The sequence below is a fragment of the Anabas testudineus genome, chromosome 13 (genome assembly GCF_900324465.2).
Source record: "Anabas testudineus chromosome 13, fAnaTes1.2, whole genome shotgun sequence".
NCBI classification, from domain to species: Eukaryota; Metazoa; Chordata; class Actinopteri; order Anabantiformes; family Anabantidae; genus Anabas; species Anabas testudineus.
In genome coordinates, this window is record NC_046622.1 from 4,783,572 (window position 1) to 4,799,702 (window position 16,131).

General features: G+C 39.4%; 1 protein-coding gene across 1 annotated transcript in view; it reads right to left on the reverse strand.

Annotated features, from left to right (window-relative positions):
* Positions 1-11,845: 11,845 nt before the first annotated feature.
* The window catches only part of tenm4 (teneurin transmembrane protein 4), a 130,580-nt gene continuing 126,294 nt past the window's right edge, over positions 11,846-16,131 (reverse strand). Inside the window, exon 32 of the mRNA XM_026340724.1 lies at positions 11,846-14,776. Coding sequence (XP_026196509.1) covers positions 14,018-14,776 — 759 coding nt within the window. The 3' untranslated portion in view covers positions 11,846-14,017. The remainder of the gene's footprint in view (positions 14,777-16,131) is intronic.

Below are 16,131 nucleotides of genomic sequence, written 5' to 3' on the forward strand. Positions count from 1 at the left end.
CAATACACGATTAGTCAGCAAAACAAAGGATTTTGCTGTAAAAGCTTGGACCTCAGGAGGATCACTGAATGTAGAGGGCAAGTACATCGTCTGCTCTCAGCAGGCCTGCCTGTCCGACGGCCGCAGCCCCGTATCGACAGCATCTCCTGCCCTTTGCACGTGCCTTCATCAGCTCCCCCAAATATTCTGCATTCTCAAATGGAAGGGTGCATTGATTTTATGTAACATGGCTCGTTAAGTGCTGATTAGACCATTATAGTGATGTGATTTCAGGGAATGGGTTTTGGTGACAGGCGGCCAAACACAAATCAAAAGAAACTAACAACCCTTAGTGAAAGAGATTTAGGCTGCTGCACCGCTTCACCTACGACTCTCCGGCTACCACCAGCACACTGCGTTTTGTTTAGGTTTGTATCTAAAGGACTGGCTTCAGCAGTCTCCTATGAGGAGGAAATATCCATTAACATATCAAACATATCACTGTTTCGAAATGATGATGTTCAGTCAACAGAGTAATCAGTGTCATAGACAGATTTGTAACATGAAATGAGTTCATTAGTGCGAGTTCTTCAATTAATTCAGCAGCAGTTTGGATATTTGATGTCCTATTTGGTGTCATTCCTTTTTATCTAAGGGTTAGTTGAGGATATTAATGGGGCGTTGTTGGCAGATTTTAAAGCTGCTGAATGTGGAGTTCCATGATTGTGCTTTTCTAGTGTCTCATAAATATAAAACAGTGGTTGAACAGTCTTTGAGTAAAGCTCTTCAGAGTGTGAGCATTTGGTCATCTGATTATAGGTTATCCCCCTCGGCTGGGAGAGCCCGAAGATATTCTGTTTTGGTTTAAAAGAAGACTTAAACAGACCCAAGACTTTAAAGTAAAAGCAGGGGAAACTTCAATTATTAAAAAAAAATGTGCTACATATTTGAGCTGTGAATTGGATCAATATCCAACTGGTTGAATCAATAGTTCTTGTTAAGTTCTTGGTAACGACAATCAAGGGATTAAACTTTCAGACATGAAAGTAAAATGTTAAATATTTCAACTATCCTCAATCGAGCCCTGGTTCAGGGTCATTTTCACTATCACGGCACAAAATAAGTTGATACTGGTAATTTTAAAACTCTATTGCTTTGCACATAGTTATCATAGGATATCTCACATTATTAAGATTGTATTTAAAAATCAAGATAAAATTAAATTCTGTCTTTTGTGTGTTATATATTCTGTATGAAGGACCACAGTTTGCCTCCATGTTTTTTTTATCCTGCTTTTAGTCTGAATGAATCATTAAATAATACACTCATTGATTGTCATCTATAAAGCATAACAACCCTTTTTTTCTTTATTATACCACAGTAAACTGTTAAGTTAGAGTTGACTTTTCCAGTGTTGGTGAAACAAAAGAAAACATTTGAAGTCTGTTTGAAGGTTCAACTCATCAATTCATTGTGAAACTAATAATTGGACTAATTAACAACAGAAATATTTAAAAGGTACCATAATAATCTGTGCAGTGAAACTTGCAGAGCACCTGTTGAAACTTATGTAAAGTGAGCATGTGCTTGATCAGGTGTGAGGACAGATTAGATGAGGTTGTCCCTCAGCCTACAGCCATTATTACTGTATTCATCATATTATTATTTACACTATATATTTTGATTTAATATAATATGCTTTCATATGTGCTCTCACTGATGTTTATTGCACAGTTTTTAGTTGGTTTTTTTTTTTGCTCACAACATCAAAGAAGAAATCATGTTTCCTCAAAGTGAACATGCTGTGAGTTATTTTAAAAATAGCTTCCGAAATTGCAATCGCTAACTCTGTTCCTGCAGAGCTCAAAATCTTTGCTTTGCCTTTGTATAATTCATAGAACAGAAAAGCTGGCTGAAAGTGCATCATATAACTTTTTGTTGTTGTGAGACTTTTTCACTACAGTGGAACCCTGAAGTTAGCACTTACATTTTGGGATGCAACAATCATGTAGCAGTGAAGACGGACATTTCTTCAGGTTAACATACATTATGACAATACTGATCACTACTTCAGATCCAAACACAGTAGACTGACACATCTGGGCTCATTTTTTTATATTGCAGGTTTACAAAGACAGGAATTCCCCTGATGTGTTGGGCAGACAGAGTCGTGCCATTAAGAAAACTGACAATATCACAGCTTCAAACTTCAAAATGTCGAAACGGTTTACCACTTGAACCATTTTTTTTCTTTCACGCATAGTAGTGAAAGACAAGACTCTCCTGAGATGGCTAAGAATAGATGAAAGCAGAGAGGTAATGTCAAAAATATTGTACCTCATCAGTAGCTTTATTCTTGTCTGCACACACGTAGGCCACAGTCAAATGAAACCGTTCTTTCTCATCCCCACTTTGCTCTTTATGGCAGAATCACTTGTCAGTGTCACCTTTAGCAGGATACAATGTGGGCCCTGATTCATTTTCCCAGGTTCCTTAATTTAACTTCCGATAGGCACATACAGTATCTCCTTTACGCTCTTTACAGGATCATTTGCACAAATTACCTTTAATGTTAAGTCTCAATAGTGAAGCAGGGAATTTTAGTTTTATCTAGGTCAAACCAGATACAACTGAAATTCAGTTTATCACCCTGTGAAGGGTAAAATATGTGAACACCAACATTTGTTGCATATTTGTCTGACTATGTTATCATAATGAAATTTTAAAACCACTCTATGTATGGAAAACTATTTTTTGCTTCATGCCTGGAGCCGGGCTGCCTGTGCACTTAATAATTTTCATTTCAATGTCATATATTTTTAGTAAGGTTTTGAAAAGGAAATGTCTGCTGTGGAGTTTTATGATCTGTACCTTACTGTAGCTCTACCTGAAAATTTCTCTGCTCTTCTCAAGTGAGGTTTGGAGAGTTTACTGTGGCCGTGCGTTTCCATCTGTTTGAGTGTTGGCTCGTTTGTCTGTGACTCATGACTTTTCTTTTGCTGCCACTTGAAACATTACCTACAATTCTTCATTCAGTTTTATAATTATAATATTTAAATTTGCTTTTTTTTTTTACAGTAAACTTAAGATATTAAGCTGACAAAACTTTCTCTGCACTTAAATCTAAAAAAAGAAAGTCTTACCTGCATCTTTCAAAACAGAAACAGATCTTCTCAGAGCATTTTACTTGAAAGCCTTGTACTTTACTTTCCAGTTGGTTTGGATTAAAGTGTCTAACAAATTATTAAATGTAAATGTAAATAAAAAGTCATATAGATTGTTAGCAAACTGTTTTTTTCCCACATGTCTTGGTTTAAAGAGTCAGCTGTTGAAGTCATTTTGTCTGAATTCAACACCGACCTTCATCAGCATTATTTTTATTATTATAATAATAATTAATTTACTGTGTCATAAGGAAAGTTACCAAAAAGGAAAAGTTGAACTCTCAGTGGTTCATTCATTCAACTTATCCTGACAAGTTAAAAGACCTCAAATGAGAATGAATACTTTTTAAAAGTTGTGAAGTGATCTGAAATGTAAAACTAGACACAGACTGAGTTGAATTAACTTGACATAAACAAATCTGACATTAAGCTAACTAAAAACAATTAGTCATTTTACTGGGAGAACTGGGACACATTGTCCTGTTTCACGAAAGAAAAGATCATCAATTCACTAACCGCAAACAGAATAACAACTATTTTTCTTATTTGTGTGGGAGCAGTCCTCCACAACCCATCATTAATGTGTCCTTTCCCCGTTGATTTATTTAATTTAACTCCCCTGTTTAGGCAAGAGTGATCAGATGATAAGTGAATAATAAGTGGTTTCAACCCCGACAGCAAAACAGTTTTGCAGTAGAACAAAAATAACGTATCATCCTTGCCACAATGTCATGTGAATGGGGAAACTTTAACAAGTTTCACATTGGCTCGTCTGCAGGTAAGTGCAGAAGGAACTGTGTGTGGCACCCTTAGGGCAGTTCGGTGTCCTTGTCAAGGTCACTTTTAAAGGTTAGACCCTGTTTTTATTGTGTTATAACACTTCTGCTCATCCTGGAATACGTCTGTTTGTTCTCGTTGTGCCCTCCTGTCCTGCTCTGGAGATATTTGAAGTTATATATTTATTAGCTCACACTGGAAAGCAGCCTCCTCCTGTTTTGCAGGCTTATAATGGCAATAATCCCCTTCAGTAGATGTTAGCTACTTGTGTCTCAGCAGACATCCAACCATAAATCTATGACTAATTGCTTTAGTTTATCCAGACCCACCAACTACCCCCTAATTAGCCAAACAATGAATGGCAATGTCTTGATTTTCCATGTGGGCTTTTGAGTTCCACTCACTGCATCAAACTGAAGATGTGGGCATTCAACCAAAATATTTTTTTTATAAGTATTCATAAAAACAAAGGCCTGCAACCATATGTTGTTAATTATAAAACAATTAAGACCTGCCTCAACCACCCCTCAAAATTCACATCTACACAACAGAGGAGGCATGAATTTTGTGACGAACGACAAAGGCTGACTCTAAACTAAACACAGAGAAGAGAGAAAACACCATTTTAAAACTCTCCCCATTGTTACAGTAAAATACTGTCCTCTAGCTGCATCTGATTTATTCATGCAGTCTCTTCCCATTCAAGCACCTTTGTTGTGCAGCAACAGAGAGGCAGAAATATCCTCTTTTTTTTATTTGATAAAACAAAACACATGCAGAGTAACCTGGGAGTTGGCACTGTTGAAACGCTATGTCATGATGAAAAGAGCTTCTGTCTGGTTGTTCAACAAACACTGTTCTCAGATAAATCAAGAGAAACTAATCATTTTGAAAAGTCCAATTTTTTCTTCATCTATTCATTTATTTCACAGCATATGTCAATTTCTTCTATCAGCTTGTTAATGTTCAACATTAAGGCTATAGTAGAAAAGCTGAAGCGTTTGTGGTAGCAACCTACTCTTTCCCAGGATTTTTTTATGCAGATTTGATTTTTTTCTGACAGCTTCCTCCTGTCCCAATAAAAAGCTGTTTTTGCTGCAGCGGGATATCACTTATCAAAAGTGAGAGCTATTACTGATTTTCTCCTCTACAGCTTAACTGGAGACAAAAATCTGCTGTATTGTGCAGCAGCATCTTACAAAGATAAATATAGTGTTTTTTTTATATTTGCAAATGTAATATAGTGGCCACAGAGAGTGTGGCAGTGAAAGCTGAGGAGTGTGCAGTGGAATTATAATCAAATTCTCCTCCACTGAATGCAAGTGTACTGTACTGGTCTGAGGTTTCTTGCCAATAAACAATGAATTTGCACATGTAGAACAACAGTGTATAAAAACTCCACATAAGCCAGGAGGGATCATAGAAATCTGAGTCATCCAATAAAAGGGGTTTTGTATGTGTGTGTCTTTGTCTTCCTGTATCAAATCTAAATGATGTTCAGTATGTCACACAATGGCAGCATTCAAGGTTTTCTCAAAAGATCTTTCAAATGGGAAGTGACTACAAAAACCTGAGGTTAATTTTTTTTTTCCCTGACAGCAATAGTCATTGTGTTTCACACATTGCCTGTGGTGTGGTAGTGTGTGACAGTGAATGCCTGCAGAAGAGGAGTGTTAGAGGGAGGTCTGCAATTTCTACATTTAAAGAAAATTTGGTTGGGGAAAAAACACAAGAAAGAAAGCAGGTCTCTCAGTGAAATGTGCAGAAATTTTACCCACAACTTTAAAGCGTTTCGACTGGCAGGCTTATTTGTATGGGTAAATCAAATGAGAGGGCAGGCATGTCATAATCCAAATGCACAATGTGGAAATACGTTCCCTAAGGCTGATCCACAGAACGGTTTTCATAATGGGCCCAAAGGTTCTTTAACCAAAATAATTCTGTCAGAGTCACTACAGGCTTTTTTATTTTAAACTAAAAACACACAACAGCAGCAGATTCACAGAAGGACAAAAGAACCAATGTCCCTGCTACCCTTCAGTGGTCCATATACGAGAGGCATCACTCACACTAAATCACATGGATTTCCATTGTCTGGGTGACTGTGCAAACAATATCGACTATAAAGCGTTCTTCCTCCGATGTTTACACATTTCCTGAGCCTGTAAATCCAGAAGTATGTTTCTCCAAAGTACACTAATGTTAGCTTAATGGTATTATTTCAGCCGACTAAAGTTGATTTTGAGTTTGTACGTGTTTGTATCAGCACCACAGGTCGTATACTGTACTAAAAACAGTGGTCAAACAGCTGCTTGGGTGTAAAAATGTCATTTACACAAATGCAAATTGGCAGTTTTTCTTTGCAAAATATCTTCCCTATGTCGCCTGGCTAAACAAGAAATGGCACAAATGGTGCATTTTACAGTTTAATCCACAAAGACGAGTCATGTGACAGATATACAGGATGCAGCCTAAAAAGATAAACTGCTCCCAGATATTCCTTCACTGAACATTAAATAGCATTCGGGGCCCGTATAGGATCAAACATGTAACTTTATACTATTACTGTAAGTCAGGGTTTGTCTACAGCAGTTAGGTCTGATGTGAAATAATTTCTCCACAGCTGCTCTGTTCATTTGAAAAGGTTTACGGTACTAAAAATAGTAGTTACTGCTCCGTCTCTGGAGTTTCTCCACTGACCACTAACTTTGACAGAACACTACTGATCATAATAAGGAGGCTTTGGATGTGCTTAAATCAATTTAACCTTTTGACCTAAGGAAAGCTGGTTAATTTAAGAAATGCACTAGCTTTTCTTCTACTTTATGTATCTTTAATAAGGTCTTCTACTTAATACTTGTATCATTCTTGACAGCAGAGTCTCACCACTAACAATGAACTTTAACTTTACGGTTTCTCTCAGCCTCAGTCCATGATTAACATCTTCTCCTCTTTCATTTAAAATATTTCGTTCCGTTCACAAATGTGATGGAGCTGTTTTAAAAACACATCTTTCTTTTTTTTTCTTTCTCTAAACACAGAAGTTGGTCTCTGACTGGTCACGACTGGAGCTCGTGTCATAAACAGAAATCAATAATTATTTTTTTCATGGACATGAAGTGCTACATGATAAGCTGTCCTAAAGCATTAAGCCTTAGCTAACCTTTCAGTCAACTCAAACACTTTGAGACACTTGGTTTAAATGGGTACTGATCCTTTGCTACAGACAGATTTGACCTTAGGCATAATTAGCCTAATAAAAGCATTAGATATGCTGTCAATATGATTTGCATAATGTGCAAAGGCACTTTCATTCCTGAATGCAAGCAGTGTCCAAGTGACTTAAAAATGCTGCAGTGACATTTCTCTGGGTCCTTTGTTCACACCTGTCAGGGGAAATGTGATGGGAGACGGCAGCTGCAGCTGTGGCTTCTGCCTGTAGTGAGTCCACCTAGACCACTAAGACCGTGCTGGAGTCCGGTGCACATCAACCACACAGACACTAACTGTATGTGTTTCTACAAAAAAAAAAAAAAAGAATTTCACCTTGTGCTGACAAGATTAATTTCTTCCAAAGTGAGAACAGAAAGTGAATTGCCATTTCTGAGCTGCACAGACTGAAGTAACCAAGGAGAAAATAATGAAAAACACAGAGGTTTGTTACGTTCATTCATTTATATTTGACAAATCCTCTGTTTCACTCGAAAAGGCTTTTCAAAAACATGCAAATCAGCGGCTTCACAATACGTATTTATGTGATACTTCTCAGAAGAGTTGAGAAACACAGAATATGTTACGACCTTCCAGTCTGCAGCTGCAGAACGTCTTACTTCCAGGAAGAAACTACAGACCTTGAATTTTTGAGGCCGGCTTTGATGTGGCTCCACTTCACAGATTATTGATTATCTTGGCAACGCGTCTCTCACTGAAAACGACTTCAACACCGAAAGCCATGTAATGAGTCACTCTCATACTTGCACAGAGGTCAAAACTGTCACTGTTATGTTGCTCTACAACGGGATTTTTGGAAAATTATGCCTCTCATATTACAAGCATGCAGCATTGTACTACTTAAGGTGCTCGTGCTGCACATTTTCCTTTTTCCTTTTGCAGGTCAGTTGTATATGAGGGCAACGCTGGCCTTTCTATGACCCATAGAAATATGACACTCTCAAAACCATCAGCTGAGTTTCAATTCTGCGGCTTTCACTTTACCGAGTGCTTCTGTTGCTGCTGTGTTTTGTAATCATAGTGGGAATCTAAATGAGACCTAAACCTGGAGGAAAATTCAGCCTCCTCTGCGGTGGTTGGTTTATCATTCCTTGCCCCATTAGCTTTTATGATTGGTCCACCATTTGCATAACTGGTAGGTACGCGAACGCAGACCTGAATGATTAAAGACAGCGTCTGAATCTGTCCATTCTGGCATATGCTGTTATCAGGCTACGCAGCAGATGTGGCCAGCCGTCGGGAAAACTTAAACAAGTCAGTCTGGGGAGCTTTGAGTTTTTGGGAACTGCAAAATAGTGTGGCAAGGTTGTGATTTTTGTCAACATCATTGCTGATATTCAAGAAAATAAAAGCAGCTGTCATGTAATTACAGTACTAGAGATTGACAGAAACAGCAGGTGTTTCATTTTAGTGGTTACGAGATTCATCGAGGGAATGGATGACTGGGCCTCAGCAGGAATCAACCTTTTGCTGATTTTAACAGCAAATACCTTTGCCAGTGTTTATCCAACACTTGGGCTCAGAGTGTTCAAATTATCAGTGAGAGGAAACAGATGGAGTGTGAAAGCAATGTGAAGCTATCTTTTCCAATCAGACTCAGCACAGGTAATGGGAAATAGCTCATGCATGGTTTTTCAAGAAAAAGTTTTGCCTTCGATCCACTGTCACAGTTGTGAAATCAGGCTAAAAGCAGGATTTTCTTCTTTCCTCTCACATAAATATCTGGAGGGGGTTAGTCAAATTTGAATGTAATGGTAGGTGTTAAGTGAATATGGGATAAAACTAAGCTGTGTGCACCATGAATGCTGAACTCTGAAACCAATTCCTGCAGCTCCAGCTGTCTGCACAAGAGCAACATGAAAACAACAAGAGTTAAAAAAGGATTTTGCTTTAATTTAGTTTGATTAATGTGAGCTGAATATCTTCCGTGTTCCCACTTGAAAGCAGGCGCTGATCAGTTTGTGCCTTACCTGAACTGCACGAGGATCAAAAGATCATTTGGTATTTGTAGCTGTTGCATTGTGTTGCTTGAATCGACTGAAAGAGCAATTAAAAAGATTTTCACTATCCCACAGCACGAATGACAACAGCAAATGTGTGAGGTTTTAATAAGGTTGTGCATCAATACCACTGATTCAGCCATTACTCTCAGCACTTTCTGGCGTGGAGTGTTTTCTTTACCCTGTCTTCACATTCTCAGCCACTCGCTGACAGGGCGCTGGGTCATATTCAAGATATCAACAAGAACATTTTATTCTGGAAGCAGAAAAATACTTTTAAATTGTTAAATAGAATTTACAAGAACTCCCAAAAATGTGGCTTTATAAATTCTGATGATGTTAATGAATCTGTATTGTAAATCAGATTGTACCAATGTCAGTAATTAGACACATACAATACAATCTCCTCTTTCCTCCTTTGTGCAACAGGGGTTGAGGTGATATTATTGTCATTGTCATTCTACCAGACGACTACAATCCTCAAGGCTAAATTTTGCATCTCTGCAGCAGAATTCATTCTTCACAGGCTGCTAGCAGAACTTTCTGTTCCTCTTTACCACAGGCATGTGGGGCTCGAGGCTCAGTCTGTCTCAAGGAAGCCAGAGATTTGAAATTTACTTTGGAAAAAAACTTGTGCAGTTAAACCAGCTAAAGCAAACATTAGGATGTGATCGTTTCCTGTGATGCGTATCCGTCACACAGAGAAATCTGCAGTTTCCCAGGCTCACATCAAGGCCAAGCAGAGAAGAACAAATGAGGGACTGCTGTCTGCTTAGCTAAAACAGGCCATCGCGCTGTCGCCTGGCCACTGAGCTCAGCTCTGCCTGCAGTGAGTGTAAATGTTCCCGGCTCCCTTGCTGCCGCCACATCCAGGCAGCTGACTCCCGAGCCACCCAGGCTGCTAACAGGATTAGCCCCTGAGCTCCACTTGTTTCAACAAAGTTATCAAGTTTAAAAACGCAATCTCCCGATAGCTTTTGTAACATCAAAGGATTGGTCCTCAACTTTGACAGGTTAATTAATAATCAAGTGTTGCACAGCATCCCTTAAGGCTCGCTTGTCTTATGACAGTTGCAGTAAATACATTTACCATATAGATGTTTTTATTAATAGTCTTCTGTGGGCTAGCGATCAACCACATGTTCCCTCCATGTGAAAATGTAATAGATATAAGGTTTAAACAGGTGGTAGTGCATGTTTAATTAAATAATGGCACACGGTGCAGCACTACATTAACATACTGCATCAAGTCAGCCTCATGAAAGTCTAATAAAATGTGTTGTAGGGTGAGAATGAATATATACTATACAGCTATGATCAGAGGTTTCCATACATTCTACACAGACGTGACTGTCATGGCAACTTTGAGGTTTTTTCTTTTTGCTGAGGCAGAATAATTGTACAACAGCCCCCAAGATTATGATTTAATTTATGTTGGGTTTCCTGGCACCAACACAGTCTCACAATAACACAGGGTCCAAAATACACACACACACCTTGGTTAAGAATTCCTTTGCAGGTTTAATGCGTTTAGTAACATCAGCAAGCTTCTGGCAGGACTCTGGTTGGACATGTGACCACTCTTCTTGGCAGAACTGGTCAATTTCTGTTAAATGTGTTGTTTTCCTGGCACCGTTCGAGCACGGTTCACATTATTTTTGACAGGATTGAGGCCAGGACTTCAGGAAAGCCTTTCCAAAAGTCTGCTTTATCTATTCAACACCCAGCTTTGATGTGTATTTAGGGTTATTGTCCTGTTGGAACATAAAGTTTTAATCATCTGATGGTCTGAGGTTAATGCTGAAACAACCTGAGCTAAAGCTCCTACTTCTATTACTCCATCCACTCCCAGCGGCAGCAAAACAACGTCAGAGCACGACGCCTAACAGCTGATACAGTGTTTATGTGGTTGAATACCTTCACTCCTTTAAACATATTTGCTTATTGTGGCCAAACATTTCACTCTTTGCCTCATCTGAACATAAAAGAACTTTTTCTTTATCCATACAAACTGTCAGTCGGGTTTCGAGCAGGAGCTTCAGTCTATGACTGTAAAACTGACTTTATAGACTTCATGGTTCCTGGATTGTTCCTGACTATCTGAACTACAGCGCTCTCTCAGCTCAGTGACACAGTTTGGCTCTTCTTCCAGACCTTGTGAAGTGGCTGCAGCTGCCAGCAACTTGTATTTAAGTACAATTGTTTGAACAGATTATCTTGAAATCTGCAGTTGTTTAAAAATGGCTCCTTGCCTTGTGTAAATCTACCATCCTTTTATTAAAATCTGCACTGAGCTCTTTAGACTTTCCTATTGTACCGTGTATTGGTCAGTTAAACACAGTCCAACAAACCCTTTTTTATGTTGGCACAGAGGAGCTACCAGCTGTAGTCAGTCATGACTAACAGGAAGAGGGCTCCGGCTTGGCAAATTAAAAGACATGTCAGAACTTTTAGCACAACTAAATGAATAATCTGCCTGTGTTGATGTCAAAAAACCCCAAATGATTAAAGCCTATGCAGCTAAGTCTTGAGGTTTTCTTTTATTGAAGGTGTCTGTTGCGTATGTTAACTTCCAAACACAGCTGCAGCTCTAACTCTGACACTATATCACAGTTTGAGATGCAAAAACTAGTTTTCTATACGGTATATAAAACAAAACACAAAAAATAAACACAAAATATTCCTTTTATTTTTTTCTACCTTAAGACTACACAGGGTCACTGATGTAGCTCTATGAGGTATCTACATTTGCATTTTATTTACAGCTTACTTTGATGTCTTCATATTTACATGGTCAAAGAGAAGCGCTAAAAACACAGTGTTGAGAACAAACCAAAACTCAAAATGAGTCCAAAACCTTAGAAAAAGATACAGTCTTATGACGCAACAGTTCTCAGTGCAATATTCCACAATGCAAATATCCTTCATTCATATTATGCTGAACATACATATTTTTTTTTTTAGAAACAAAACATCACTGAATCAACCAACAGCAGAAAAAAAATCTGTAGTGTTTGTTTTAACGTTTGTACAGACCGAGACACTCAATCATGCTCCCACCACCCTACACACACAAACAAGTTCATATGTTTGATGGTTAAACTATAAGGAAGTCAAGAGTATGCTGCGGGTTGGCATAGTTCAAAAAGTACCAGAAGTCGAATCAATGTCACATTTTCCAAAATAGTCTTGACTCCTCTCGAGTTTTCACATAATGACATTTTCAAATGTGCAGACTTAAATTGTCCTTTGCAGACTCCACAGAGGGGAGACACGGATATATGGGAGCTAGGATGTGTCCACACGGGTTATTTCCAAGGTTGGTGTGAATGGACGACCTGTAGTCTGTAAACGGGAAGTAGAATACCTGCAGGTCTTATGCATTTCTGCCAGCAGTGGGACCAAGTGGAGCCTTGTTCTGGAGAATGAAAGCAGTTTGGATGCTGACCTGTGGGCAGCCCTTAGGGCAAAGGCAATTTGTATGTTTCATTTCACTCACAACACAACGCGAAGCCTACTTATTTATCTCAGCAGCCAAAATGTTGATGTATTATGTATAACTGATGTGACTGGCTTCTTTACCCATCATAGTCTCACTTTTTAAAAATATTTTCATCCCAAGGTTCATCTAACAGGACTCTGTGGTCAAGAATACTGACTTAGGCTTGTTGATAAATAAACACTGACTTTTATAAGAAAATTGAGATCAGTAAAATGGACTTGGTCTAATAAGAAAAACACAGTAATTGCTGTATCTAAACCACCTCTCATAGTTTATTCCATGTGTTGAAACACCCTTAAGTATTGTTCAAGTACAACAATTAACAATAAAAGGGACAATAGTTCACATTTTTTAAATTCACATTTGTTATACTGTTAATTCATATAGCTATTTATAAAACAAAAACTAAAATGTAATTCAAAACCATTCCTGTAAAATACCTTTTGTTGTTTAATACAGACATTAATTCCACAGTATTTTCTTACAGGGTTGGCTCTTCGCTATTTTTATAGTCGAGTTGTTTGACCACAGTCAAATGAAAACAACTAATTCTGTCATTTTCTCTCTTGGAAAAAAAATCCACATAAAAAATAAAATACATACAAAATAAAAAAAGTGACCTCATATCCCGTTGTTGGCTTTACCATACATTGTAAGCTGATTAAGCAGTTTGCTAATTTTTGTAGTTCATAAAAAAGGCCACCAACATGCACTGTCACGGTGCACTGAAGCCTTCTAAGCTAAGACCACAGATGAATGTCAAGCTTCCTCTTAAAAAATTACAAGATATCACACAAATGAAGGTGCTCTGACAAGTTCAGCTGGGGTTTTGATGAAGGGCTCTACCGCCAACAGAAATCTCTCATAATTTATGGATGACTGGGGCTATGAGGGTTTCAAGTATAAAAAAGACGTGATTAAAAGAGAAGGAATCTCCTTGGCTGAGGCGCAGAAAAGGCAGAATAGAGCAAGCTTGTGAATAACAATCTGCAAGTCTGGCAGCAGAATGAGCCAGTGAACATAATGCATTACCAATACTCCTCTTGGATTCCTTTGAACAGAATCACCAACAGGGACGAGGAAATGGAGTCACAAAAATAAGTCACAGACATCGCAAATTTTCATCCTCTAGCAGCCGCACTTGGAGGGCAAGGACTGTTAAAGAATCTTCAAAAGGAGAAGGGCACTCTTCTATTAATACAGTGCAACTGATTGCAACCATGTTTTTTCTTTTTGACAGTATATTAAAAATCAAGTTGGGCACAGTCAAAGAAAAAAGAAAAGTGGTCATGTACACAACTGTCTTTGGCAAGAAGTCCCGTGTCCTACATCTGAGTCTGTCACTCCAGAGCCTCGTGTTCATGTCACCTTCGGCCCATTTCGCTCTGTCTCATGAAATGAATGTTGTTGACACTGTCTGCCAGCTCGGGATACTGGTCAACTGAAACCACGTAGTATCCGTCGTAGCCCTGCACCTTCCCTGAGCCCAGGAGCTGCTGCTTCTCTCCTTCAGTCCAGGTTCGCGAGCCTTCCTCTCCATCTCTCAGTCTCTGTCGCTCCCGGGCCCAAGCCTGGGCGACGGCTCTCTGCCGGGCCAGCTCCAAAACACGAGCTTTCTCCTCATCCACGCTGCTGCCGTAACGCGTATTCAGACACAGCGCACCATACTGTAGCTGGATGTCAGTAATACGCCTAGTCCTGCCATTGAGAACTGTGTTGACCTGGGACACTGTCACATTGACACCGGTCTCTAGCGTGCGGCGGCCCACCGTCATGCCAATGAGGGCCAGATCTCCCTCCACTGAGCCCAGTTTGACAAAATAGTGGGTGTCCATTCCCGCAATAGTGAAGTGGAGGTCTTCAAGGTAGAATGCGTCATTCAGAACTGCAGCCATACGACGCCCATCCTCATTAGCTAAGCTGATGATGTCGGTGCTGACGCGACCATCTCGGATGGCAAATTTCACCCCCTTCCCGAAGATGGAACCACCAGAGGCAAAGACCTTCTTGTCCTCCGTTTGAGGACATCCGGCACTTTTGGCTCTGTAGATCTGTCCAAAACGCTCCAGCTTCACGAAGGCCTTCAGCTGCCTCTGAACTTCACACTGAACACCCAGCAAAGACTGCAAAACAAAGACAAATCTGTTCAGTCACACTAGTATAGTAAAATATGTATAGTACAGTATTTGTTCTCTGAGAAAGGGACGGAAACAGATTTACATAAAATCATTCTTTAGGTTGTTCGAAGATATTCTATGAGATATTTTTCATTTTATCACTTCCGAGTATGTTGGCTTTACCCTTTATCCTCATCCTAGTACACGTGGACACTAAGCAGGATTGTCTTCACTCAGAGCTACTCGTTATACTGCTGAGATTCACACAGCTTCAATAATACCTCAGACATTTTAAGAATGCGAATGTTCATTGAGATTGAGGGGAATCAAGACATAACACACATAACACATGCACAAATAAAGTTCACATACAGTAAATAGTATAGATGAGCAAAAAAAGTCCCTTTATCCATTTAAAAATTACACAAACACAAAGTGAAGGTGTCAAAAACTATAGTGAAATAATTATTACTATAATGTATGGTACAGCGGCTCCAGGAAATTTCCCACACGATCCCACGTTCTCATTTGATTTAACATCTTTATTACATTATGTTTATAATTATGCAATTGCTTCACATCCATTATCAATGCAGAGCACAAATCCACGAGGATTTGAAGTTGTGACTGTATCACACATAGTAAAGGCAGGGGCAGAGGTGTTTGTCAGCAAATGCAAATCTCTTTGATCATTTGTGACATGCATGGTATTTTGAAAAAGGGTGAAATTACTGTCTTCTGACAGCCATGCAATGAAACAGGACTCTGTTGGTAGTGGTGCATATATCATATTACTTAAGGGATGAGAGTTTTGTATAGATACATTCCCTTCAGCCAAAATTAATAGTTTGTCCTAATACAACATGACAAGAGTTACTCCTCAGGAAGAAAAAGAGAAATGTTAAAATGAGGAAAGTGATATGAAATGGATGCTGGCCAACTCGCAGTGAGACAGTTGCCTGAACACATTTGGGCAGCAGAAAAAAGGCACTTTAAACACTGCGCCTTCTTGCCGTTGCCCAAGATAAGAGGCTGTGAGCTGAGGAGTATTTGTCAACTAGTCACATTCAAAGTCCTCCTGACAGTTTCTAATTCTGTCTCTCTGTGCCTCTGTTAGAGGTGGCTACAGGCTGGAGGAGCGGGTGGGGCCGAGAAGTGTGCAGCAGGCTGCAGACACGAGCACTGCTGCCTGCTCTTTGACATGACACTGCATCAGATCCCACATGAAGAGGAAACATAAGATGGGGAGGGGGCAGCTATGCTGTCAAGCCCCTCGGGAGCCACAGCCTCAGGGGACACTTCACACCATGCCACTCCATGTTTGTTTACCGTGCCAACAGCGTGACCTGGTCAGCTGTCCC